Source organism: Pongo pygmaeus, chromosome 2, assembly GCF_028885625.2.
Source record: "Pongo pygmaeus isolate AG05252 chromosome 2, NHGRI_mPonPyg2-v2.0_pri, whole genome shotgun sequence".
NCBI lineage: Eukaryota > Metazoa > Chordata > Mammalia > Primates > Hominidae > Pongo > Pongo pygmaeus.
In genome coordinates, this window is record NC_085930.1 from 51,957,227 (window position 1) to 51,984,728 (window position 27,502).

Here is a 27,502-nt window from a genome sequence, read left to right on the forward strand (position 1 = left end):
TTAGGTAGTTGTGATATCCAAATAGCCTGCCCCCATATAATCCTTAGCAATTATAGTAGGCATAGCTGTCTCTACAATGTTTAAAACGGTAGGCCTCTTTGTGGCAACTATGAGAAAATGCACAGGGCAGGAACTGGAGGAAGCCAGTTCCTTTGAAGCCAAACCCCCTGCCCAGTGGGGAGGCAAGAGCAGGGAGGGAGGCAGCAGTGAGTGGGCAGGCAGCCTCATGCCCCGTGTCACCAGCCTTTGATGCCCCAGTGCAGGGAAAGTGCCAAAATGGCAGTGTCAAGGTCTTAAAAAACTATCTTCCACCTCAAGAAGTTTCATAACAAGTCATTTAAGGGACTTTTAGATTATCTTGGTTGAAAGAATTACCTGAAGAAAAGTAAAAGGCATCATTCAGTGGTTTCCAACATTTAAAAACTGCAGATGTCAAAAAAACACAGAGTTTCTGCATGGTACTAGCTATATTCCATCTCCATTGAGTAAGAAATTGAGTTCTCAAATGCAGATCTTCAAATTCCTTGTACACACCATTCTCTTCCATTGCCCTTCCCAACCATGATGAGGGAGGGACCTATAACCTCTCAATTACCGTCTGTTAATATGGTCATAGTCAAGCAAACTGGGACACAGCTCTAGAGAAAGTTTCTACAGAAAAGAGAAGGGACAGTGAGAGAGAGATTTACTCAATACACTACAGCTCCATTAGCGAATCTCCCAAGAATGAAGCTCCTTTACAAAGTTTGAGCAAAAAACATGAAAACCCTGAGCATTTCTCTGCTAAGTAAAGTAATAACATGGCCGGGCACTGTGGCTCACACCTGTAACCCCAGCGCTTTGGGCACCCCAGGCGGGCAGATTGATTTTGAGCTCTAGAGTTCAAGACCAGCCTGGACAACATGGTGAGACCCCATCTCTACTAAAGATACAAAAAAATAGCTGGGAATGGTGGTGTGCGCCTGTGGTCCCAGCTATTCAGGAGGCTGAGGGGGGAGGATTGTCACTTGAGCCTGGGTGGTGGAGGCTGCAGTTAGCTGAGACTGCACATCCACACACCAGCCTGAGTGACAGAGCAAGACCCTGTCGCAAAAAAAAAAAAAAAAGGAAAAGAAAAATAACCACTTTTGCTCTTTTGCACCCTGTGCTGAGTTAAAAGCTAAACCAAGCTAGCCCTAGGTAAACGTTTCAGGTCTATGAAGTGTATTGTCCTCTCAAATTCTCCTTCCCCACTTGGGTGGTGACAACTCCTGTTTTATCTTAGGAGCACCAAAACTTCCTACTCCCTCTCCCTGCTTGGGAAGGATTATTTAAACTTCCTGGCTGGCACTCATTCATGTTAAAGTTTAACTGTTGAGGTGTCATACAATAATGATGGACTGAGAACCCCTAGGGCTTGCATGATAAGCATAATGCATTCATGGAGAGGCCCAGGGAGTGAGACACAGATGGGCCAATCTTAAGATTGGAGCTGGTTCCACAAGGAGGTCACACATGAGACGAACAAGAGAGAGGGACAGAAGGATGGGAGACAGACGGAGTGGAGGGCTTTGTTTCATTTGTTCTGTTTTTAAGCTCTTTAGAATTATGGATACTGAAATGAACATATCTGTAGGCCTCAAAGAACAATAAAAAACACGAAGGAACACTCAAAGCTTTTTCACATTTTACTACAGAGGTATTTGATAGACATATTTATTATTAGTTAATATGTAAACTTGTAAACTGCTAATTCATATCCTACTTGTACAAAATCATTTTACAAAAACTCTTTAAAAACTAATAGAGAATGTGTTCTCTGGTGGGCATCACAGGAAGGCATACCTGGGCAGGTGCCTCCCCTGAAGGCTATCAGCAGCTGCAACCAGCTCAGCTACTGCTGCCTTTGCAGCCGACACTCCGCCCTCCTGCTACCTCTTCATTCCCAAGTTCACTGCGTCTTGAAAATCACCTTTTCTCCCCTCTTTTGTGGCCGCCTTGTCACCTGACACCCACCACTTCACAGATGATTGTACAGGATAAATGAATAACAGTATTGTATCTTCGTACCTTTCTACCTTGGACGAGAACAACTCTGGTTCTCTCAGACATTCAGCAGTCTTATTTCCTGTGGCCTTTTATCCCACAATATATTACTTCAAATTTAAATAAATCTCCTTCAACCAGAATCCTCAAATAGCGTTCATTTTATCCTCTGAGTCATCCTTTTATATAAAGTCCTTCAAGTATCCATATTACAATATTTAACCCTCATGATCAAAACGACTAACAAGCTGTCTTGTTACAACTGTTTTATACTCTACATCACCAGGAGCTCTGCTAAGAAAATACAAAAAGGAAAAATTCAGCTCAACAATGAGCTGTAACAGGTTCTTGATGTGTGCTACTATTTGAAGTCTCTAGGCCAAAATTATTGCAAACAAAGAATCAGTTCTTCCAAACATCACCAAAAGATCCAGGGTCATGCACCAGACCAGAAATCCACTGTGATGTTGATATATAAAGGATTGTGTTCCACAGATACTAATTTATAAGAACAACTACTCAACCCATCTGTTCTCCAGACTCGTGACACTTGGTGTAAGAGCTTCATCCTAAAGATAAAAAGAACAAATGTGAATGATAAGAATTTAACGTATGTCTCCACTGCATCTTGCCTTGCCCTGAAATGTGGCAAACATATTTTTGTAAATTATTGTACCTGTTGTGTTTCCTACCACTACAAAGTTTGTTTTCCCCATTGAAGGTGACAGACATGACAGCCATGTATTCATGTGTCAGACTCCATGTGAGAACCCGGGGACCCATGATGAACAGTGTCACTGCACTCAGTGAGCCCCCAGTCTATAGGACAGAAGGATGTGCAAGGAACACAGATACAACAGGATATGTACCATCCACTGCTAACTGATCCTTGGCTGAGCTTCAGGGGATCTCTGAATCTTCCTATGTTATAAGGAAAGTTTGTCTGTAGGTGGGTACATAGCTTTCACGAGCCTCCAAAAAAATCAGAATGTATGTAGATGAGGATGAATGAAGGGGGACCTAACTTCATGAGGAAGTCGGGTGAGGTGTCAGGGAGAAGGGAAATTTCAGTAAGGCTAAAAGAGAGAAATCCACCAAGTGAAGAAAGGAAAAAGCACTCCGGGCAGAGAGACCACCCTGGGCAAGATGCACAGATGCAAAAGAGCAGGATGCATTTAAAGAAGTCACTAGTGTGGCCAGAACCATGGAATCTGAGAAGACAAGTGGGCAGTGAACTGAATAGGTTCTACTTGCTCAGCAGTGAAAACAATAAATGCTAGTTACCCATGACAATATGGATGGGGATCAGATGCATAATGTTCAGCTAAATAAAGTCAGAGAAGAATAAATGCAGTGTGATTTCATTTACATAAAGTTGAAAAACATGCAGAACTAAGCAATCTTTTGTTTAGGGATACAAACATATGGGAAAACAAGAAAACCAAGAAACAGCAGAAATAACTATCAATATCACAAATACTTATCACAAAAATTCAGAGAAGTGTTACTTGGGTAGATGGATAGGGGAGATGTAAAGGTGGAGACTACAGAATTAGGGAGGACCACACAGGTCATCCACTCAAAGTGGGGGTAGGAGATACCAGCAGTGTCCATGGCATCAAGAATCTTCATACTTTTCATACAATTTAGGAATACTCTTTTGTATCTACCCAATAATTAATTTTTTTAATATAAAGAGAAAAATGCACACCTATGGACAATGACTAGAAAAACATAGAAAATAGAAATAGCTATTTTGTTGGAGTGGTTGACTCTACCAAAAGTGTGAAAAGCCATTTAATAATGCTTTAAAATATAAACTTTAGGCCAGGCATGGTAGCTCATGCTGTAATCCTAGAACTTTGGGAGGCTGAGGCAGGAGGATTGCTTGAGCCCAGGAGTTTGAGACCAGCCTTTGGCAACACAGGGAAACCCTGTCTTTACAAAAAATAAAAAAAAAATTAGCCAAGCATGGTGACACATGCCTGTGGTCCCAGCTACTTGGGAGGCTGAGCTTGGAGGACTGCTTGAGCCTGGGAGATAGAGGCTGCAGTGAGCCATGGTCACGCCACTGCACTCCAGCTTGGGTAACAGAGCGAGACCCTGCCTCGGAAAAAAATAAACTTTAACAGGACTCTTTAATATCAGGCTGAAAGCACTTTAATATTGTTTTAAAATGTAAAACCCTTAAGACTGTTTGAAAATTTAAGGGGAAAAATCAGAACAAAGAAATATAGATTCTTCAATCAAAGCCTCATTAAGAACTGGCTTATCTGCCAGGATTCCTTGGTGAATAGGCCAATTCCCAAGGCAGGAAAAGTACAAGAAGAGCCTAGAACATCTCATCACAGCAGAGCACAGGGAAGGAAGCTCTCGAGGACTACTGGGATTCAGGACCCAGCTTGAAGAAGATCCCATTGGCCAAAGATGAGACAATATGAGTACCAAAAAGTACAAGAACTACATCCTGAAGGATGCTAGGAAACACAAGTCATTAGTCTGAAAAATTTTTAATCAGTGCTTGACTCTTTTCTCTTTATTCTGCCTTTCCTATAAAAACTATACCCCAGAGTACCCAAATACATGGAAAGAGAAAGTACTTTGTAGAAAAATCTAATAAATGCAGAAGGAACAACAGAATTAGAATATTACAATTTTGCAACTCCTAATTAAATAATAAATTTAGAAATCAAGCATCAATGACTGCTGAAGTCATTAGGTAAAAAACTGATAGGGAATCTCACAATGCATAGATTAGACTGGCAATATCGAAACTCATAGATCAATCCTAACATACAAAATGACACAACCAGACTACATCCTCCTGTTGTGACACTGGAGGAAGTACACAACACCATAGATGAAAATTCTTGCCCAAAAATAAGATTCTGTTCAAGTCTCCAGAAATGCAGAGAAATCCCAGTGTGATGGTTAATACTGAGTGTCAACTTGATTGGACTGAAGGATGTGAAGTATTGTTCCTGGGTGTGTCCGTAAGGGTGTTGCCAAAGGAGATTAACATTTGAGTCAGTGGACTGGGAGGGGCAGATCTACCCTCCATGTGGGTGGGCACCATATAATCAACTGCTAGCGAGGCTAAAATAAAGCAGGCAGAAGAAGGTGGGAGAAGCCAACTTGCTGAGTCTTCTGGACTCATCTTTCTCCTGGGCTTCCTGCCCCTAAACATCAGACTCCAAGTTCTTCAGCTTCCGGACTCTTGGACCTACACCAGTGGTTTGCCAGGGGCTCTCGGGCCTTTGGCTACAGACGGAAGGCTGCCCTGTCGGCTTCCCTACTTTTGAGGTTTTGGGGCCCGGACTGGCTTCCTCGTTCCTCAGCTTGCAGGCGGCCTATTGTGGACTTCACCTTGGGATGGTGTGAGTCAATTCTCCTTAATAAACTCCCCTTCATATATACATCTATCCTGTTCATTCTGTCCCTCTAGAGAACCCTGACTAATACAACCAGTTTATGAGAAAATAAAGGTCAGGAGGACATATTAAGTTATACTACCAGGATGCAATTAGAAAAATGCATAATGCAAGGAATTCTATTGGACAAATAATCTGGCTTGTTCCACAAATAAATATCAAGGAACACATAAAGAAGGGGAGAGGGAACCTACAGATTAAAAGAGATCATTCAAATGCAATGTGGACCTTGTTTAGACACTGATCTGATCAACTGGTTTTAAAAATAAAAAAGCACTTAACACTGACTAGACATTTGATGACATTAAGGAGATATTGTTAATTTTATTCTAGGTATGATAATGGTATTGTGATTCCTTTTATAAAACTGCTTATATTGTAAGAATACATACTGAAGCAGTTACACATGAAATGCTATGACATCTGTGACACATTTCTAAATCCAGTGGGGTAAGAAAAAAACTGAGGGAAAGAAGAGAGGCCATGAGTTGAGAACTGTAGACGTGAGGGTTCAGTGCACCACTTTCTCTCCTTTTGTGTCTGTTTGAAAATTTGCTTAATAAAAATCTTTTAACACAATGAACTGGCTCAAATCTGATCGAATTCAACATAGTCCTTATTGACAGAACAGACCAGGGAGGTAGCCTGCCAGGCAAGTGAAGCCAGGACTTACCGTTCTGCGTTCACCTCATTGCCTTTGTCTCTAGTGTGGAAGACCATTGTATATTTACCCACTTCAGGCAGGGGCCGGGAAATTTTCATTTTATGGAGCTCAACCCTAGAAAAATAATAGAGATTTTTTTAAAGTCCATCCTGTTTATCTATCACTAGGCAAATAAAAAGCATCATTCGCGAAAATGTACACACACACACACACACACGCACACACACACACAGTGTCATGAACAGCTTGATTATTGGAGTATTAAAAAAAGAAAAACTTCTAAAATTTCCCATTTCTTATAACGGTGGAACTTCAGGCGATAAGCCCAAAAAAGAATGAGATTTCACATTTATTGCTGGGGTACAAAGGAGATGTGCTAATTTATACTTAGTCATTTTCATAAAGAAAAAAACTGATAAAGTACTTATTTCAAAACATCCTGAACAATAGGAGAATCAAGTCTGTTAGGAGCCCCAATTTACTTAGAGTTGCCTTCTTTTGACAAAGAAAGGAATGGCCATTTATGGTCACAAGCTTTAAAGCTACAATCCTAGGTTCAAATCTGGACTCTGTTATTTACAACCTCAGTAAGTCAGTTCACAATTCCAGGTCTCAGTTCCCTCATCTGTAAAATGGCAACGGTGATAGGGAGCTGATTTCAAATATTCAAATGATATAATCTGCATGGAATATGCTTGTACTCTGCAATGTATTCTATGTATTATATAAGTACAAAGAAGGGTAGTGCCTGTTGCACAGGCAAATAAATAAGCAGTAAATCTCAACCAACTTTCATATTCAAATCATCTTAGTTCATCCACCACATTAGTCAAAAACCATTCTGAAGGCCACGATGGTCTTTCCAAATGAAAGCAAAATTGGAGGCTCCCCTCTTCTTTGAAGCTGAAGTGTAGCAGGAAAGAAGACAGTGAAGATATGTGATCCGGGCAAAATTCTACTAATCACCCCAGTGAAGTAGATTTGGGGAAGATAATGGGGATTGTTTATCACTAGCCTTTGCTACTATTGTCCTGAAATGTAGCAGGTACCCTCTGTCCACTTCCTAAGTCATGACCACATAGACTGCTGATGGGCTGGGCTGTGAAGAGCTGTTGCCCATCACTACGGCCATTTCTGTAGAGCCCTTGGTCAGGGAAATCCACTCCCTCCTGCTAGAAACATTCCAGAGGCTCTCAGCCTAGACATGGGAACAAGAGCAGCATGGAGCCCCTGGGTTCTTTATGATGAGGCAACAAAAAAATTTCTGACAGTCACATAACTAACAATTCAGAGCCCCAGGTTAGAAATTTCCTTTCCAGCCAGGCACGGTGGCTCACACCTGTAATCTCAACATTTCGGGAGGCCAAGGCAGGCAGATCACCTGAGTTCAGGAGTTCGAGACCAGCCTGGCCACTATGGTGAAACCTGGCCTTTACTAAAAATACAAAAAAATAAGCCAGACACGGCGGCACACGCCTGTAGTCCCAGCTACTCAGGAGGCTGAGGCTGGAGAATCACTTGAACCCAGGAGGCAGAGGTGGCGGTGAGTTGAGACTGCGTCACTGCACTCCAGCCTGGGTGACAGAGCGAGACTGTGTCTCAAAAAAAAAAAAAAAGAAAGAAAGAAATTTCTTTTCCAAGAGGCAACAGCAGGAGGGAAGGCAGCCTTCCGACACCCAGAATGGCCTTGTGATTACAAGTCTAAAGATACCAGCCCAAGCTCTTGAATAATTACTTATTTCTGGGAGGTAGGGATAACTATAACTATCTGGCCCTCAAATCCAAGTTGAGGGGAAGAAGCTGTGGGTAGAGGCCAGACTTATTCCCTTTGAGCCCCTCAGAGCAGAAAGCAGTCCAAGAGAACCGAGGGTAATGCCAACAGCCCAGCGTCAGGCCTGGGGTCAGGCCACCTGCAGTCCCCACAGTGTGCAGGGCTGCCAGGGCTGCCTAACACTTGAGGAGAGGACCTCTTTGCCTGCTTCAACATGTGCAGCTCCCCAGAGGCTGCTGGCACTCCCTGCGGGGGACACTGGGAACTGTGTCCCCCTGGGGTCTGATAGAAAGCATGAGGCTCTTAACAACCCGGTCTCCAAATTGCAGTTCAGCAGACACCTTGCAGTTTGGGGTTTCTCACTCACTGGTGTCTCAGTAAGTCTTTCCCACTGACAAGTCCATGAGGCCTCCACCAACACTTCTGGACCCCAAATGCCCCCAGGCCAGAAGTAAACTGCTACTGGCACAGAATGATGTGGGCCATCCTACCTTCCCTCCACCCCCTGCACCCTTCAAGCCCAAATCTGCAGCCTAGTGACCTGCTGGACTGGCATCTAAAGGAATAAATATAAATGCAGGTCTCCAGAGCCACACTGATCACAGAGCCCCGTGAAGGGGACCTTTCTCTGTTGTTCACCTGAGTCTGAGGTCATCGTCTTCGCCTCCCCATCCCCAGTAGTTGTTAGAGAATCCATTCACCTTGAAAAACTGCTCTCTGCTTAGGGCAGTAACACCCCCAAAATATCCACTGTAACGTAACCTGGAGCAAAAGAGATGAGAGAAATGGTAAGAATATTAGCAACAAAGGTCTCTGATTTCAGGGCTGGCGTTCTAGCAACACCTGGGAGACCATGTACTTCCACCCACCCACTCCTGCTTCTCCTGCTTGACACCCACCTCCCAATGCTCCTGGCCTTCCCTGTCTTGTCTTCTTTCCTCTATCTAGACAAATGCTCACCTCTGCTCACTGAGCAAGGTGCCAGCCAGCTGTTAATGGTGACGTTTGTGTATAGAGGCCTATAGAGATACCTGTCAATGTGAACCACACCATCAGATATTGATAAGATTTCATCTCATGTGTCAGTCCAAGGAAGGGTAACAGTTGCCAAGGGCACTGGGTTAAGAAGGATTCTGAGGCCGCATCCGGGTTCAGCACGAATGCGTGTCATGGTGAATATACCTTTTTTTTTTCACTTTCACTTTTGCAGGGGAGGGTTGAAGGCAGGAGACAGCTCCTGCACACACACTGCATGCACACACTCTGTATGCAAATCTCCACTTCTCAACATGCATCTCCAGCTCAGAGTCTGTTTCCTGGATAACCCAACGCATGTCAACCCCCCTTGAAGTTTCTGGCCTGTCAACCAGATAGAGTCTAGGTAGTGCTTCTCATGAAAATAGGCTGTACAGAACAGGAATTAGGTTTTGAAAGGAAGGACAGTGAATCACGCTTTAGATAAGCTGAATTTTAGATACACCTGGGGCTTTGCCAGTAGGCAAAAGGATACAGTGTCCAATCTCACAAGAGAGGAGTGACTACAGATATGGCTTTGGAAATAAGCTGTTATCATGTAGTACCTGAAGGCATAGGTCGAGAAATCTCCAACAATCTAGTTGGTGAGAACAGTACAAAGGGTAGACCCAAGGGGCTCAGCTCTGTGGAACCCTAGGAATACCGGAAAGAAAAAGAGGCAAGAGGAGAAAGATCAGGAGGTAAAAGTCAGAGAGCACCTCCCAGCCTCCCAGTTATATAGGACTCTTATTATCTGTGGACGAATTTGTAAATCTCAGAAATAAAGGTATCCCTTAAATATAACATTTCAACAATTCAGAAATGCAAGTTAAGGTAGCTTAATAACTTGGATGTTACTAAATAAAAAGATGTGAATATCTAGAGAATTTTTAACTTTAACTTCAGGTCAAACTGTTCCAGGACCGATAAAATATTTATGATTTTCTAGATAAAAAGAAAAACCAAAAGGAAAGATCAATAAACATGTAGACACTGGCCATCGAACAAGTGGCATCCCAAAAGCTAATTTGTAGTTCAGTTGTTTCTTTCTACGTTCTGAGAAAAGACTGGGGACTCTGTTTAACCCATAAGAGAAGCAGATTTACTTCTATGCCCCTAACTTAAAATTCTGGGAAACTGTATATTTTGCAGCCTATAATAAAACAAAAAAAAAAGGAAATAAAGTGCTTAGAAGGTAAATATCACTGACCAAGACATCTACTAGCAATGTCTCATTACCATGGTTATCAGAATGCATTTTATAGAGGGGAGGGATTCTTAGCTGCCTGAACACCAGCTGCCTGATTAGGATGTAGTAATAAGGCAGGCATAACCTGCTGACACCAACAAGCAATCAGCATGAGAACAAGGGAATGATATGGCAGCTTATCAAAACCAATATCCACCACATGCAAGACGGCTGGCTAAACACCAGAATGTGGGAGCCCCGCCGTCAGAGTTTATAACCTAACAAGAGAGGTGAACATTATCAGGGTTCTGAGGAGAGAGGTGTCACCACATCAGGAGGAGGGGGCCTGGAAGGATTCAAATAGGCAGAAAAATGGGGGATCTCCTGGTGACCACAACTCTGTGAGGCAAAGCACAGGAGGGAGAAAGACAGGCTGCTCGACGACCACCTGGAGAGGGGTAAGCTGGAGTGGGGAGGGGCAGAAGAAGACAAGTCAGCAAGAAGGGTTAAAGAATTGTCTCTCCACGCCTGTAATTCCAGCACTTTGGGAGGCCGAGGCGGACAGATCAAGAGGTCAGGAGATCGAGATCATCCTGGCTAACACTGCGAAACCCTGTCTCCACTAAAAATACAAAAAATTAGCCGGGCGTGGTGGCATGTGCCTGTAGTCCCAGCTACTCGGGAGGCTGAGGCAGGAGAAGCCCTTGAACCCGGGAGGTGGAAGTTCCAGTGAGCCGAGATCGCACCACTGCACTCCAGCCTGGGCAACAGACTGAGACTCCATCTCAAAAAAAAAAAAGAACTGTTTCTCAGGTGCCTGTCAGATGGCAACTATCTCTGTGTTTATTGATCTTTGCTTTTGGTTTTTCTTACCTGTAAAAGCAAAAATATTTAACTGGCCCTGGAACCGTTTTATTTATTTTTAAAGCACTATAAGGCCCAAGGGTGGGGAAAACGTAGTCATAAAGTAACAATGGAATTCCTGTAGGAAGGAGGCTGGTACCAAAGGAGTTCTTGCCGTAAAATTTGCCACCGGCTGGTCCAGAGCTTCATCACTGACCCCACAGGCAGTGAGAAACAAGATTTGTTTCTGGCTTCATCAGAGTCTGAGACACTTGGGGCAACTTACTTTAACTTCTTCCCTCTGCACGTGTGTAAGGTGAAAACCTTTCTTGCACTTGTACTCATGGGGCTGGTGTGACAGTGATGAGGCATGTGCTGACTTAAGCTCTGTGGCACTGGGGCACACAGTTGCCAGCACGAGGCAGACACTCAGCTGCCTGGAAATGAACTTGCCTGCCACAGGGACTTGGCCCAAAGCAGCAAAAGCAAGTAGTCCAGGAGGAGGGCAACTCCTACCTACATTACTTATACATACCTCTCTCCAGCCACAAAACATGAGGCTGCTTACATGATACATACAAAAAAAAGAAAATCATAAATGATAAACCAGGACCCTAGAAACATTTAAATCAGAATACAAAATTAAGATGGGAAATACATTAGAACTCTGATCTGCAAATAAGATTCTTTTCAATTTCTAAAAGAGGGCCATGGATTTGGCTCAGAGCCTCTCGATCAAAAGGGGAAACATATTCCATTACCTGAATCATATTAAGAAAACCTGTCAGTTACTCAGCAAAGGCTTTCTGATACCTAGTTATAAAAGAAACATCTGGCCAGTTAGAATGGCAAGTTAGAAAAAGCAGAGTCATACATATGCTGTTTCTCAGAGTGAGCGGCATTTGATGAAATCCACGACTGTGACACCAAAACATGAGTGAAAATCATTTCCTGGCAGGAATGTCCAAGAGCTCAGCCTTCTTATGGTTCAGCTTAATAGAAAGATAAAATCTAGAATCCCAGCAAAAAACCTGTCCTTAAGCAATCCTCTGTGATTGCTTAGAAATGAATGGTGCAACCAGGTGTTTACAAAAATCTGGGCAATGGGAAGTTTAAGATTATCATCTATGGTAAATGTCTAAGGTACAGGTGTTATGTGTTGTAAATAGTGACATCTTACTACAGAATAAGTGAACAGACAGTGACACGCTTTTGAAAAAACCAAGTTGCCCAGCCATGATACACTGCTTTCCTCAATGCAGAAGTGACTCAAAGAAACCAGAAAACAAAACCCCTAGATAATAAGATTAGATCCAAAGATCAAGTTTCCCCAAAGAGAAAAATCATGGGATTCTCTCCTTGCCCTCTGGATCCACAGCCCCTGCCCTAACTCAGACATGTGGCATCTCTCCCCTCTTCCCTTGCTTCATCCGATACATTCAAAATCAGCTGAACCAAGCTTTCTCCCATCCTTCCCCATCTGTAACATGTGTCAACAGCTCCCCAACCCCTGCCACAGCAAATTCGAACTCCGTATCAGACTAAACAAGGCCTGCGTAATCTGGCTCCTGCTTAGCCTCAGTTCTTGCCTCTCCTCGCAGACATGCCTTCTAGAATACCAGTGAACTATTGCATTTTCCCCAAAACTGTGCTGCGCTCTCTGGCATGTCTTGGAACTCTGCTGAGAAGCTCTTGTTGTTCCACAAGATTAAGGTACCACCTTACCTGGGGAACAGCTTTAAACCCTTTCCTTCAAGGTGTTTCTTAAAGACACGGTGCTGTCACCCACCATAGTCTGTTCTAGGTGTTTATGTCCTGCAGCTTACACACGGCCTGGGTTTAAAGTCAGTACCTGAGGCAACAGTCACCTACATCAATGTTACTTAAGAATTCTCTTAAACTGCCCAATGTGAGAGAGCAATACGGAAGCCCAGAACAAATGAGGTATCAAGAGACTCACTTTCCACTTCACACTCACGTAGAGTATATACTGGTGGAATCTCCAGCATTATTTGATAGTTTCACAGTTCTCTCTCTCCTTCTGCCTTCCTCTTCCTCTCTTCATTTGTCCCTCTCTCCTCTCCTCACCAAGTGCTTATAGTCATATTTGCAGAAATGCAAAATTAACGCAACTCCACTGTAGCTACCTGTCTCCCCACACTGACACTCAATGGGGAGCCCTGTGAGGGCAGGTGCTCTGCCTTATTCAAACTGGTCTCATGGCCTCCAGCACAGTCAGCGCCACAGATATGAGCACCCATCAACGGCAGGGCTTGGGGAAAGCTGACAGGTAAGTGTGCACACAAATGAGGGAATATAGTGTTTCATTTGCAGAGAAACATTCTATGTCACTATTTCCCCTTGGTTGTGCTTGAATAGGAGCTGGTGAATCAAATAAGGCTGAAAAGCAGCTACACCCTTCTTAGGGGTGGAGGGGATGGGGAATGAAGACACAGATGATGGCATCTGGCACTTCTCACAGTGGCTTTGAGAGAAATGAACTTGTCCTGGGTGTCCTGGCTCCCGAGAAGACTACTCAGAGGACATGCCCTCCCCCACCTCTCCCCATACTCTAGAAAGAGGCCACAGTTTGGAAAGTGATGTCTCAACAGAGGTCTCACTAAGGGACACCAGCCTGTTGCCTCCTAGAGGGGGAGTCAGGAATAGACAAATAAGTTACTTGCATTCTAGTCAGTGTGGGAAAGCTTGCAAAAGCCCCCCGACAGGGGCGCTGCGGGTGAGACTGGCCACCACCTGCAATGCTGGGATGATATTTCTCTCCAGTGCTTTCCCTTGTCTTTGTGATCCTCTGCCGAAGTTGTAGGGCTTTTTCCTCATTACATTCTCTAACTTCTGTTTTGCACTTTAAGTGATGTATACATTATGGACCATTTTTTCTATTTCTCATTTTCTTAAGACACTCTGAATGCTTGTTCCACCCAGTCTTGATCACAATAGTTGAGCTTCTCGACCTAAGCCACCCTCAGCAGAACCACCTTACCTGTACCCAGTGCTGTTCCTGCCAACCACCAGATGCTTGGGATGCTCCTCACACTTGTAAAGGTTAAAGTCATTCTCGGGTACCAGGTCCACGTCGTGGAATATAAAGCAGTCCCAATTTTCTTGCTTGAGAGCTTCTAGATAGCCCACATTCAAGAGTTTGGCTCGATTAAACTTTTTACCTCCAGCCTAGAGATATGAAAATTAAAACTTGAAAAGCTCCTGAGATAAAGTTTCACATTGTTCCCCTCTTAGTTAGGATTCAGGAGGTGGTATTATTCTAATTATTCTACACACAAGACTATACTTGTGACATAAAGATCTGACAGAGAAGATGCAATGACAATAAAAGACCATTTGATTTTTTTCTTCGTGCTTCACACATACTTATATTCCAGAACTTAGAAACATTCCTTGAAATCCAAAGAGTTGTTGTTTAATGATAGAGAGTTCCAGTTTTGCAAGATTAAGTTCTGGAGATTGATTTCATAAATACACTGCATATATTTATGCAACCAATATACTGCATAATTATGCATAGATACGTTGCATGTAAATATTCTTAACATTACTAAACTGTACACTCAATAATGGTTAAGACAGTAAAAATAAAAAAAGTTAAAAAAATGTTAAGATGGTAAATTTTACGTCGTGTGTTTCACAATTAAAAATTTTTTAAAAGCAGCTTAAAATACATATAACTCAAATAATCAATAATAATGTACACTTAAAATGTATTAAGAGTATAGCTCTCATGTTAAATATTCTTACCACAGTTAACAAAAAAAAATTTTCACTTAAAATTTTACAAATACCTTTACGTATTCTGTATAAAACTACAAAACCTTTCTTATATACTAGTCATGTCAATTAGTATTACTGCTTCACAGTTCAACCCTAGGTAATCCCAGTCTTACCCTCTGTTATGAATTTACACTAAGCTTCTAAGAGACTTAGTTAATAGCTTGCCAGAAAGGATCAAGAAATCTCAACCTATAAAAAGAGAAGGTTATTGCTAATATTTCTAAGCTACTTTAAAGTTTCTTAGAAATCCCTGTGAGAGAATCCTGTTATAATGCTACTGGTGGAGGCTAATCCTCACAGCGGCCTTATGGAGGTAGATGCATCACTGGACAATAAAAGAACACAGTTTGACCTGTAATATGATTGAAGCTGTAATAAAAAAATTAAATAATTTTTTCATGGCTGCTTCATTCAAATTCCTTCAGAATGAATTCCAGTTAAGTGGTTCATCATAAAAGTACAAGTATTTCTCAGAAGTTACCACAATGTTTTCCTGATAAGAATAACACAAAGCAGACGTATTTTTCTCTCTTTTTCTTTTTTTTTTAATTTGAGATGGAATCTCGCTCTGTTGCCCAGGCTGGAGTGCAGTGGTGTGATCTTAGCTCACTGCAGCCTCCACCTTCTGGGTTCAAATGATTCTCCTGCCTCAGCCTCCTGGGTAGCTGGGACTACAGACATGTGCCACCACACCCAGCTAATTTTTTTTTTTTTTTTTTTTTTTTTAGTATTTTTAGCAGAGTATTTTGTATTTTTAGTAGCGACAGGGTTTCACTATGCTGGCCAGGCTAGTCTCGAACTCCTAACCTCAAGTGATCCACCCACCTTGGCGTCCCGAAGTGCTGAGCCACCGGGCCTGGCCCAAAGCAGACATGTTTTTCTATTCATAAAAATAGTACTATACCTTGTAGGTTACTGTCCTGAGCAAGAACTCAGAATCAAATAAATCATACCTATGACCAACAACCTTAAAAACAAAAATAGCTATAAAACAATATAATAGTAACATTTTGTTCCACGTACTAAAATACAGACTTAGGTGTGCTATATAAGCATACTGATTTTCAAGAGCCTCAGTTTATCACCAAGTCTATACTGCAGAGCTGGTCCTCTGAGTTGTCCAAAGTTTTACCTAAAAGAAATATTACCTGTTCTAACAGTAGTGATGATTTTGCTGACATTCTTAGAATTTGTAAGAATTTGAGGGGGAATTATCCCTCTTATTGGCCTCCTTGGATGGCCAAGGATAATTGTGAAAAGTTTAGACACTGATGTTTAAACTGATGTCTTAGTTTTCTTTCAATGAACTTTAATGCCAAATAGAGGTATCTTTAATCACCCACTCCACTGACCTTAGAGGTAAGCTCTTCAAAAGCAGCTTGTAGTTATGCTATGCTCCTACCAAATCATGCTTCTGGAAGCCAAATAAATGAATCCAGAAAGTGAAAATCAAACATAACATGTCTCACATAATAAATAGTCGCAAAGTTCAGGGCAGAAATGTGGTGGCAGCCATAGAGCACCACAGCTACTAATACAGAATGTTCTTTCAAATCCTCTGTCTAGATCCCCATTGAGTAACTATAGTCGATAACGACAGACAATTCCAGAATCTCATCATATAGTGCACAGCATGCACAGAAAGAAACAGAAGAGGCCAGGAAGCCTCCAGGGAAATCTGAGGGCAGTCATTGGCTAACATGGAAGGGCTCACAAAATAGGCTTCCTCCAGAGGTTCCTTTAAGGACAGTAAAATTTCCCAGAACTTGAACCCATAACTCCACACTCTGAGACAAGAATTTCCTCTACTCCTTTCAAGGATAAATGAGGTAAGAGAACTCGTTTTTGATGATAGTCTGATGTTCCTTTTACCCAACATAGACAAACAGTCACATGGCCAAGTCTGGCAGAGAGAGGAGGGTCGAAGGCAGGCCCCGGTCTGCCCCCACGCTCACCTGGTGGATGACGTAGATGCCATAATCCAGCTGCTGCCTCTGCAGGAAGGGATGCAGATGTTCCAGCAGGTACATCAGGTGTTTCTCTCTGTTCCGGTGGGGAACGAGGATGGCGACCCTCTGTAAAGCTTTACATTTCTCAGGGCGATATCGGCCTCTGGACACTTTGGGATTTTCTGCCTGTACCTCTTCCAAAGTGAGATCTGGTTTGAAAATGAGCTTGCTCTGGCCTCCTACAATGAACATAGGACACAGACAATAACAGTAGCTATTTCAAAAAGTGGTGAGGTTTACACGAGCTAATATGCATAGAAAGAACACTGCCCAGCTCACAGTGAGTACTACAAATGTCAGCTTTTATTATGATTACTTTAAAGGCCCATTTAGTCATGATGATAGCCAGATCATCATGTCACTAAGGTTACTGGCTGCAAAAGCAAGTGGCGGATATATAATAAAATCATTTCCTTGTGGCTGGATCATCAACTTGCTCTATGATCCATCTGTAAGAGGGAATATCCTGGTGAACCCTGGTAAGAGCAAAGGGCAGGGCTAGATAGAGTAACTTCAACTTTGGTCTATCCTCTTTTCCTTCGCCAAATTCCAGGAGGAGGGGAAAATCTCTTAAATATCAACAGCATTCCACAGAATCAAGCTCCTGGACAAGGCACTCTTCCCACCCCTTCCCTAAACTCTGGAACTACCCTGGCTCCCTGTAAGCAAAGCACTAAAAAGAAGTAGAAACCAGTCTCCCTCCCTAACCCAGCTGTAACAGGTATGTGTGGCACTGCAACCACTCTCCCATTTTGCCACAACAGACGTTTCCAGTCGAGCACAGCATTTGCTCAGTGTCTGGAAGCAATCCAAACAGATGAAACCCAAAGCCATCCACAGGAGGAAACAGCTCAGGTTTTTTTGTTTGTTTGTTTCTAAATTCCACGTATACTGGTCAGGCTGTAAAATCTCAAGATGCTTGCAAATTGAGCCGTCCCCTTCTGAGTAAAGCAGTCATAGGCCCTTCCTGTGCATAAGTCGCCATGCCTTGTTCCATGTAACCATCCCCTACCCTGGCCATGGCTGCTTAGACCAGGCTCACGTGTCTAATGGCACCTTGGTGCTCTGCTCAACAGCAGGCAAGGTAAGTAACTTCTTCAAGCCACCCGAAGAGAATAATTGGCCTACGAGAGCCTTCCTGCAGGGTCTACATGCAAGACACAGCAGTCAGTAATGCCCTAAAAACAAACAGTAAGGAATGGAGTTACACTGATGACAAGTACTAGAGCTGATGCTGGGCTATCGAGCTACCAGAGATAATGGGGTAGCTGTTGAGATGGTCTCCTGTGTGGCCTGTTCACAATCCCCATCGTTAACCTGACTGTGTCTCTGTTCTTGCGCCCTCAAAGAGCCTCACGCAACAGGTCTAATGTAAACTAGTCCCCTGGCTCACCTTCTCATCGTCATAACTTTTTACGTGCCCTAACCTAGTATCTGCTTCCATTTACTCTCTATCAGTCTCCCTATCACTCCCCCTACCCCAACATCTTCTAAAGATCTGCCCCTCCTTGGGTCACTAACGGCCCATTTTAAGTCATCACCAACCACATCACCTTTAGTCCAGTACTTGCCCAGTAATGCATCACTGCCCCTCTATTCTTTATGAATAAATTTACTGTTTAAATATACTGTGAGCATTTTAAGCAAGAGGAATAATCAGCCAGTAAAATTTGCATTTACCTGACTCATTTTTACATCTCAGCTTGTATAATCTGTGAAGGAACACACAATCAGAAATAACATTTTGGCTCTTCCATGACTAAAGAGAAAGCAGCATGCCAATATGAATACAATACAGGACTGTGACTCAACTAGGAAAGGGGTGCACAGACTGAATGTCTGTGTCCCCAAAAATTCGTATGTTGAATCCCTAATCCCCACTGTGGGGCCTCTGGGAAGTAACTAGGTTTAGATGAGATCATCATAAGGGTGGAGCTGCCAGGTGGGATTAAAGCACTTATAAAAAGAACATGAGGCATGAGATCTATCTATCTCTCTTTCTCTCTCCCTCTCTCTTTCCCTTTCCCCCTGCATGTATGTGTGTGCGCACACACACCAAGGAAAGGCATGTGAGGACAATATTCAGTAAGAGGGCCCTGACCATGCTGGCACCCTGATCTTAACACTAATTCACTGTTTAACATAAGTTGAGAGGCAAGACATAAAAGGTGAACCAAAACATACAACATATTTAAGAAATAAACACTAAAGACCACATTGAAAAACTTACCTAGTCTCTGTCCCTTGACTCCATAGTTTTGGCCAAAGGAATACAACAGATGTGACCCCACTGAGGCTTGAACGTGCTTGCATTTCTCCTCTCATGCTCTGGTGCTCTGCTGATGCCATGAGGAGAACATACCCAGGCTAGCCCACTAGTTTCAGGAGGAGGACAGGAGGCACATGGGGCAGAGCCACCAGCCTAGATCAATGGACCCTATTAATGTGTGCTGCTGAGACTTTTGTGGCTGGATAATAAAACGGGGTCTGTTCCTATGACAGAATACTATACGTCAATGAAAATGGACAAACCATAGCCACACGCAACCATAAGAACAGATCTCACAAAAATAATGTTAAGCAACAGAAGCCAAATACAAGAGTACATAACGTATGCTTCCGATTTGTAAAGTTCCAAAATAGGAAAAATGTAAAGTGTAGAGTTAGAATCTTGAAGCCAGAGTGGTGACTGAAAGAAGCACGGGAGTTCCTATGGTTCCAGCAAGATTCCATTTCTTAATTTACATGCTAGTTAGACAAGTATGTTCATTTTCTGAAACTTAACCAAGTGGTACACTTCTGAGTTTTGTACTTTCCTGTACATATTTATTTTATTTGAATGTATAGTTTTTGTGACACAGGAGATATATATATTTATGGGGTACATGAGATGTTTTGATACAGGCAAGTACATATTACACTTAAATAAAAAGTCTGCATACTACTTAAAGGAAAAAAGGAACACTTACTGAGGTAAGGAGACACAGAAGGGCAGTTGTCAAGTTCTGCCTTCTTCGTGGATGCTTCATTAGTCAGAGTTTTTCCCTTCCCCAAAGTGAGGGTCTTATGGAAATTAGCCATGAACTCCTTTGCTTTAGGAATCTCTTGAATGGCACTCACGAAGTAGTTACTGGTGGCCCACCCAACCACTGTCAGGCACAAAGTCAACAGCAACAGTAATCGGAATTTGTAGGAAAGGTGGAAAGTCAGGTTGAAGCCCATGTTTTTTATTACGAGAATAATATCTATCTCTCTGCTTCACTGCAGGCAAGAAAGCTTCAAGTTGAGCTTTTCCAATCTGATTGCAAACTCGATGACAACTGAAGATACAATGCCTGCTTTTTCTCAGTAGTTCTGCTCCAACAATCTGAAACGCAATCACAAAAGACACGTTGTTTTAAATGGAAATTCTATCCTGAAATGATTCACTCCAGCACAAACTGAAAACCCATCCCCAATGGACCTTGACTAACCGTAATGGTAGGTCTCCCACTTAGCATTTAGAGATTCGAAAACCAGAGGTTTTAGAGGTTCCAAGCATCGATACATCACAGAAGCACTCTCTAGGTTATCAGCCAGGCTGTCTGTCACCCAAGAAGGGAAGCCACTTCCAGATGTTGGACAGAACAAATAGGCAAAGGAGACAAGGGAGACTGCAAAGACCTGAGCTGGACACAGCCTAAGACATAGCCCTAATGGTTCTCTGCCTCAGTTGCCCCTTCCTGGCACAGTTTTAAGGGAGGATTTAAAAAATGTGAAGCCTTGTTACAGAAGCACATTTTGTCCCAAAGAGAAAATAAGGGAAAAGGGAAAAGTTCTTCTCCCCTGTGAGAGCTAGAAAAACATGGTCCTCAACAACAGGGAATGAATGCTAAATTCTCAAAGAGGCACTGGCACAGGGCACATTGCAATGGGGGCCAGAAGGGAGTCTGTCAAGAAACACAGAGAATCCCAAACAGGAGGTCAACAATCTATCCGTAAGAATAACAAAACTACAGCACAGTGTTTAAGATCAGGAGTTTGGACTTAGACAGAAACTGTAGCTCTACCACATAACAGCTACATAACCTTGGGCCAGTCATTTAACTAAGCCTCAGTTTCCTTATCTGTAAAATGGGGATAAAAATACTATCTACCTAGAAAAGTTATTGTGGGGCTTAGATGACCTAATTTATTAATACATAAAGTAGTATCCCACCTTGACCAACAAGCAGACACACTGAAACACCACTTTTTGTACTGTATTTCTCACTGTCAGCTGAAAAATTGCCACTCTCATTTCGTACTTCAGTAGCATGAGATGGGATAATATGAATTCACTTCTAAGAGGGGGCTATGCTGTTAATTATTGACAAAAATCATGTTTTTAAGACCACCTAGCTGAGGGCCCACCCTGGACCACAGAAAATACACTAAAGTGGTAAAGACTACCTGACAAGGATACCTGGTTTGCTGCCAGCAACATCCACTATATCCTCTCTGTGTGGACAAATCACGTCTCTCCTCAAATTCTAAACATGTTCTCAGAAGAACACAGAAAATGCTAAAGCTAGGGCATAGATAATCTCCATAGACAAACATATTCTCAATTAAACAAATAAAATGGAGACCAAAATATTTTCTATGCTTAATAATCACATGGAAACACTTATGATTAAATCTTAAATGACAAAAAGAAAAACAGAAAGTAAGCTCTATATCTGTGCTATGATTACAACTAACGATATATACAATTAAGGAAAGTCTAGAAAGCTAACAATAATTATATTAACAGAATGGGATTAGCTGGGGTGGTTTTTTTTTCTCTTTTCTTTTTAGAATTTTTAATAATATATTTTATATTTTTAATAATTTTTATTTTTATAAAATTTATTTTATAAATTTAATTTTTATTTAATAATTTTTAATATATTTTATAAAATATAAAATATAAAAATATATTTTATAAAATATAAAATATAAAATATAAAATAATATATTTTATAAAATATAAAATATAAAATATAAAATATAAAATAATATATTTTATATTTTAATATATTTTATAAAATATAAAATATAAAATAATATATTTTATATTTTAATATATTTTATTTTTTAGAATTTTTAATATATTTTATATAAATGTATATATTTTTGTATATCACATATTGTCATATTTACATATATTTTACATATATCATTTTATAATATGGCACTCTTACAATGAAAACAAAGTGAATTTTTTTAATGGTGAATAGAGAGGCAGTAAGTAACTGTAAAAAACAACCACCACCTCAGAAACTCTCAAGATAGTTTCACACTTACTAAAGGATACAACTCCAAAAATTTAGTTTCAGGTTAGTTTGAAGGAAACCTAGAAAATATTTCTCTCTAAACACAATGCTATAGATGAAAAGGGAGGTTAGTTCTTCGGGAATGTTTGACCCAGGAAGCAATTAAACAGTATAGCCTGTGCTCACGGTCCTATGAAGTTATCACAGGAAGTCAATGCTGAAGGCAGCAATAACTAATAAAAAAGGCAATTTATGTGTGCATTTACTCCATGCCATACACTGGGGTAAAATCACTTATATTAACCTATTTAATTCTCATTTAACCATATGATATAAGAATTACTAGTCTCCCCATCTTACAGGTAAGAAAAGGAAAGGAAGGTTTAGAGAGATTTAAGTACCTTGCCTAAGCCCACACGACTAGTAAGTGGTAGCGTGGGGTCTCCGCCCAGGTGCTCAGCTCCACATCCTTCACATGGATATTTCCTCTTTTCTCCCCTTGGTGCCTGGGTAGTCCCAACACAAATCCTTGAATATTCAGGTTCCCTTGGGGGCCTCCTACCTCTCTCCCACATCTGCCTTCCGTTTCCTAGGGACTGTCTGATCAAATGCCTTCCTGGAGGTCTGTTCTTTTCCCACCTGGTGACAGTAAGTCATCAGGTTCCTGGGGCCAGTCAGACAACCTCTTGTTGACTTAATTGCAGGAGGCTTAAATGCTAGGATTGGCAATTTTTAAAATAAGGATCTCAATCTTAGAAAATTCAGACTGGGAACATTGCTTTTATTTATTTTTTATTTTTATTTTTATTTTTTGAGACAGGGTCTCGCTCTGTTGCCCAGGCTAGAGTGCCGTGGCACAATCTCAGCTCACTGCAACCTCCACCTCCCGGTTCAAGCAATTCTAGTGCCTCAGCCTCCCAAGCAGCTGAGATTACAGGCATGCACCACTACGCCCAGTTAATTTTTGTATTTTTAGTAGAGCTGAGGTTTCACCATGTTGTCCAGGCTGGTCTTGAACTCCTGGCCTCAAGCGATCCATCCACCTTGGCCTCCCAAAGTGCTGGGATTACAGGTGTGAGCCACTGCACCCAGTCCTGGGAACATGGCTTTTCTAAGAGCTATTTTTAGAGGGAGAGTCCCCTGGAAGAGAGAATCGCCAAGTGGAAGGAGGTTATGACCATAAAATTACTGCAGTGTTGAAATTAGAAAAGATCTTAAAGACCACACATCCACCTCCCTCATTCTACAGAGGGGGAAGAGATTTAAAAACCTACCCAAGGCACGGGGTACATGGGAAATCTCTGTACCTTCTGCTCAGTTTGATTGAGAATCTAAAACTGTACTAAAAAATACAGCTGAACCTTGAACAACATGGGTTTGAACTGCACAGCTCCACTTAGATTGTTTTCAACCAAATGCAGACCAAAAATACAATATTCCCAGGATGCAAAACCCGTGTATACAGAGGGCCAACTTTTCCAATATGTGGGTTCCTCAGGGCTGACTACAGGACTTCAGCACGCATGGATTTGGGTAGATGTAGGGGTCCTGGAGCCAATCCCTTCCACATACTGAGGGATGACTGTAATTTAAAAAAACAAAAACAAAAAAACCTACCCAAGAATAGCTGTGAATATTCATAAACTAATATTGCTCAACTGCAGCTTACGGACACTGTTCAAAGGTAAGACATTTATTCTAAAAGCAAGGAGCCATTATTGATAATTACTTAAGTATTAGGCCTTCATTACTAATCCTGCTTTTGAGACATCTGACCCAGTCAAAAATAATTCTTACCTATCTTTCTAAGTCTAAGTGCTCTCCCAAAAACTGTACAGAGAGCCAGCATAAGGAAGTTCAGGGGTAAGGTTTCCTTGGCTCCTGTGAGTAAACATCTGAAGTGTGAAGGGTCTGTCATCTGTCTGTCCATCTGTGTTTCAAGAGAGACCAGCCAAGTGACTGGAGGCAACCCCTCTCACGGTGTGTCCCAGCTATAAAATGATGAAAAATACTTATCTCACAAAGTTGCTCTAAGAATTTAATGAGATGATGCACCCAAGTACACTGTTATATCTGGTACATTTCCAGGACACAAGTTTTTATTTTTTTCTTTTTTGAGACGGAGTCTCCCTCTGTCGGCCTGGCTGCAGTGCAGTGGTGTGATCTCAGCTCACTGCAACCTCCGCCTCCCAGGTTCAAGCGATTCTCCTGCCTCAGCCTCCCAAGCAGCTGGGAATACAGGCGTGCACCACCATACCCAGCTAATTTTTCTTTATTTTCAGTAGAGACAGGGTTTCACCATGTTGGCCAGGCTGGTCTCAAACTCCTGACCTCAAATGATCTTCCCACCTCAGCCTCCCAAAGTGCTGGGATTACAGGCGTGAACCACCATTCCTGGCCAGGAACACATGTATTTATTGGCTCTAATTACCAATGTGATTCGCGTTCAAATGTTATCAGAATATTGCCCAAGATAATGTTATCTCTGGAATTAATGAGATGATTTTTACTTTCTAACTCTGTAATTTCCATTTTTTCTTTTAATGAGTATGTAATATTTTTATAATTAGAAAAACATAACGACTTTTTAAAGAAAGTTATTTTTAGAGCAAGTGACTCCTGGTTGGTGTTTGGGAAAGTGCCATCATATTGGATTTATTTACACTAACATTTAAGTAACTGAGAGACCCTTAATTCTCACAAGAGTCTCAGAGTTATTTTCTTTTTCAGTCAAGGCTGTCTTGAAGTGCCAAGGGACTACATCATCAGTATTGAGAACAAGTTCAGGCAACATGAAAGAAGTTATTTAGGGCAAGATTTACCACTCTTTTCCTTTCTAGAAGTCTGCCCTGTAGTTAGTTAAAAATGATCATGTTTTCATATTTGGTTTTCCTCCACTCAATTCAACCAGTCTTCTTCTGACTACCTGCTATTTTCAAGCAAAGGGAAAACGATATAAAGAGAATTAAAGCCTAGTCTTTGTACTCAGGGTTTATTTCTATCTTTTTCTAGATCTCAATGTCTGCAATTTCCTGTCAAATATGAGAACAACATCCCAAAGTGGGAGAACAGATGAAACAAGATGGATAAAACACTGAGAAGTCTTGAATATAGGTGATAGGTACCTCAGAGTCCTTTCTTTCTCTCTACTTTTATGAATGCTTGAAATTTTCCATAATAGTTTTTAAAATCTGGCAAGGAAGATAAGCTATAACAAAAGGAAAGGAAACATAAGTGCTAAGTATCATTCTTGGAGAATCTCTAACCACATACATTTTTACTCCACCAAAGTGGGTGGGGAGGACACCATGTATCACTCTAAAAATATTAACTAAGCATTTGCATCAAGGAGAAAGGGTGTGTTCATTCGGCAGCTAAGAGCACCAAAATCAGTATTCCAACATCTCTGAACCTATCAGGTAATTTTGCAGACACAGGGCATGTGAGTGGGCTTGATGTTGTCCCAGGCACATGATCCTGATGCCTTGGGGCTCCCTGGGGCAACAACAGAAGAAAGACTGATTATTTTGCTACTCTTTTTACTCCTGCAGAGTTCCTAGGAGTTTATCTTTTACACACACATTGCCCCACCTTCCTTAGGCCTTGGTATTCATTATCCCAATTACAACTCCTTTAGGAGGCTTCTGAATGATCACTGGCCGGATCCTAAAGGGGCAGTGGTTCCTTGGGCGGGGTAAGGAATGGGATAAAAATGGTGACAGCCATTTACATGTACAAGTCATTTAAACCCAAAGATTAAGCTCCTCATAGCCCAACCTAGAAGCATTTAAGTAATTTAAAAAAAAAATGATGGCACTGTATTTTAACCCATAGGATAAAGTGAATATCCACTAGTTTACACTGATAAAAATGATCAAACAAATAAATGAATAGAAGAGAAGGGGCGGCTCTTTTCTTAAATTCCAACTAGTAAGAAAGTGAGAGATGGAAAAAAAATCACTCTTGGCAAACACCACTTAATAACTGTTGCAGACAAGGTTCACCAATGGATGCTAAACTAATAGGCAAAAATTTGAGGATAAACAGTATAGTCTCAAAGTATCTCCCCCAAGATAATTCTTATGTACAAAGGGAAAGACAATAACTCTGTAGTGGAGAAATCCAATCGCTCACCACAAGTTCATTCCACGATATACCTAACTGGTACTCTTCGAAAGAATCAAAATCATGAAAGACAAGGAAAAACTGAGGAACTATTTCAGATTGGAGGAGACTAAGCAGAAAGAAAAACTAAATAAAATGCAGGATCTTTGATAAAATACAGTGGGAACAGGAAAAAAAAAAGACAGTAGGAAAACAGATGATTTTCAATAAAGTTTGTAGTTTGGTTAATAGTATTGATCAATGTAGCATGGTTATGTAAGGGGTTAATATTAGGGGAAGCTAGGTGAACTCTCTGTATCATTTTTACAACTTTTCTGTAAGTCTAAAATTAACTAAAAATAAAGAGTCAGAGACTAGGTATAACCCAAGTCAACAAATGATAGTAAAATTAACTTAATTCTCAAGGAGAATCATTGTTTTTGTATTCCTAGTGCCTCAAACCAACCTGACACATAGCAGGTACCCAATTTAGTAACAAATGACGGACTAGGACATACTAGTTGAAATACACAAGGACACATCATATTCCAGGCTACTGCTAAAAGGAATGAAACATAAAAAAAGAAGGTGGGAAATAAAGATTAATAAAATGAGTACAAAATTCCATCTGAGGAGGATTTTAAAAATTAAAAAGGCTCACCCCGATACTAGCTCCCTTCAGTTCACTAATATCAACACTTTTTTAAGGGTAGGGTCCTCACCTTTAATAAATGGCACTTTTGGTCACCCCACTGCCTTCCGCTCCTCTGCCTCTAAAAGTGATACTTCTCCTTGGCTTGGGGAGGAAGTGTTGCGTGGCCTGCCTCTTCCTTCATGAAGCCACAAAGTGCCACTGCGTGAGTTCTGTGGCACACTGGAACACAGTGTACCCGCCTCTGGGCAAGAGCCGTGGAAATCCACACATGAAGCCAGGTGGTCCTGCAACACCCAAACAACCAAAGTTATTTTGGGTAGTATATGTTATGCGGCATAATACAGAATTCACCAGAATTTCTGATGGGAGGTTTCAATAGAAGTTCATTGTGTACTTATATGTTACTTTCAGCTGTCCCTAAGAAACCAACAGTGGAGTCAGTAGGAGTTTACTTTCTGCAGTCATTAGGGGCACCTCACCCTAAACCTTCTTAAAAAGGTTTAAAAAGCTCTGAGATCATGGGTATAACAGGGCTCTGAAGTCACAAAGAGGTGAGTGCAAATTCTGATTATCAGATGCATGAATGGCTTTTGACAAGTAACCTAAATGTTTTGAGTCTGTTTGGCCATTTATTTAAAAAGCAATTCTCAACATCTGGTTCCAAGAGAGCCTTTATCAAATACATAAAGGAATGTGTTAAAACTGCAGATTCCTGGG

The 27,502-nt window shown here is 41.5% G+C and overlaps 1 protein-coding gene and 1 long non-coding RNA gene across 6 annotated transcripts in view; one reads left to right on the top strand and one right to left on the bottom strand.

Annotated features, from left to right (window-relative positions):
* Window positions 1–1,654: 1,654 nt before the first annotated feature.
* Window positions 1,655–27,502, bottom strand: part of B4GALT4 (beta-1,4-galactosyltransferase 4) — a 29,314-nt gene continuing 3,466 nt past the window's right edge. For 2 of the 5 annotated variants that reach the window (XM_054482775.2, XM_054482776.2), the window contains exons 2-8: window positions 26,853–27,069; window positions 19,720–20,117; window positions 16,697–16,929; window positions 13,939–14,126; window positions 8,531–8,653; window positions 6,130–6,234; window positions 1,655–2,594 (exon numbers count right to left, since the gene is read on the bottom strand). In XM_054482775.2, the coding sequence (XP_054338750.1) occupies window positions 2,462–2,594; window positions 6,130–6,234; window positions 8,531–8,653; window positions 13,939–14,126; window positions 16,697–16,929; window positions 19,720–19,972 (1,035 nt within the window). In that variant the 5' untranslated portion in view covers window positions 19,973–20,117; window positions 26,853–27,069 and the 3' untranslated portion in view covers window positions 1,655–2,461. Of the gene's footprint in view, window positions 6,235–8,530; window positions 8,654–13,938; window positions 14,127–16,696; window positions 16,930–19,719; window positions 20,118–25,151; window positions 25,235–26,852; window positions 27,070–27,502 lie in introns of those variants that run through there. The other 3 variants (XM_063661658.1, XM_054482777.2, XM_063661659.1) reach the window with 3 other exon arrangements.
* LOC129033787 (uncharacterized) lies at window positions 16,377–25,148 on the top strand. Its single transcript, XR_008501669.1, has 3 exons — window positions 16,377–16,570; window positions 20,018–20,230; window positions 25,039–25,148. It is a non-coding gene; the product is annotated as an uncharacterized LOC129033787 (long non-coding RNA).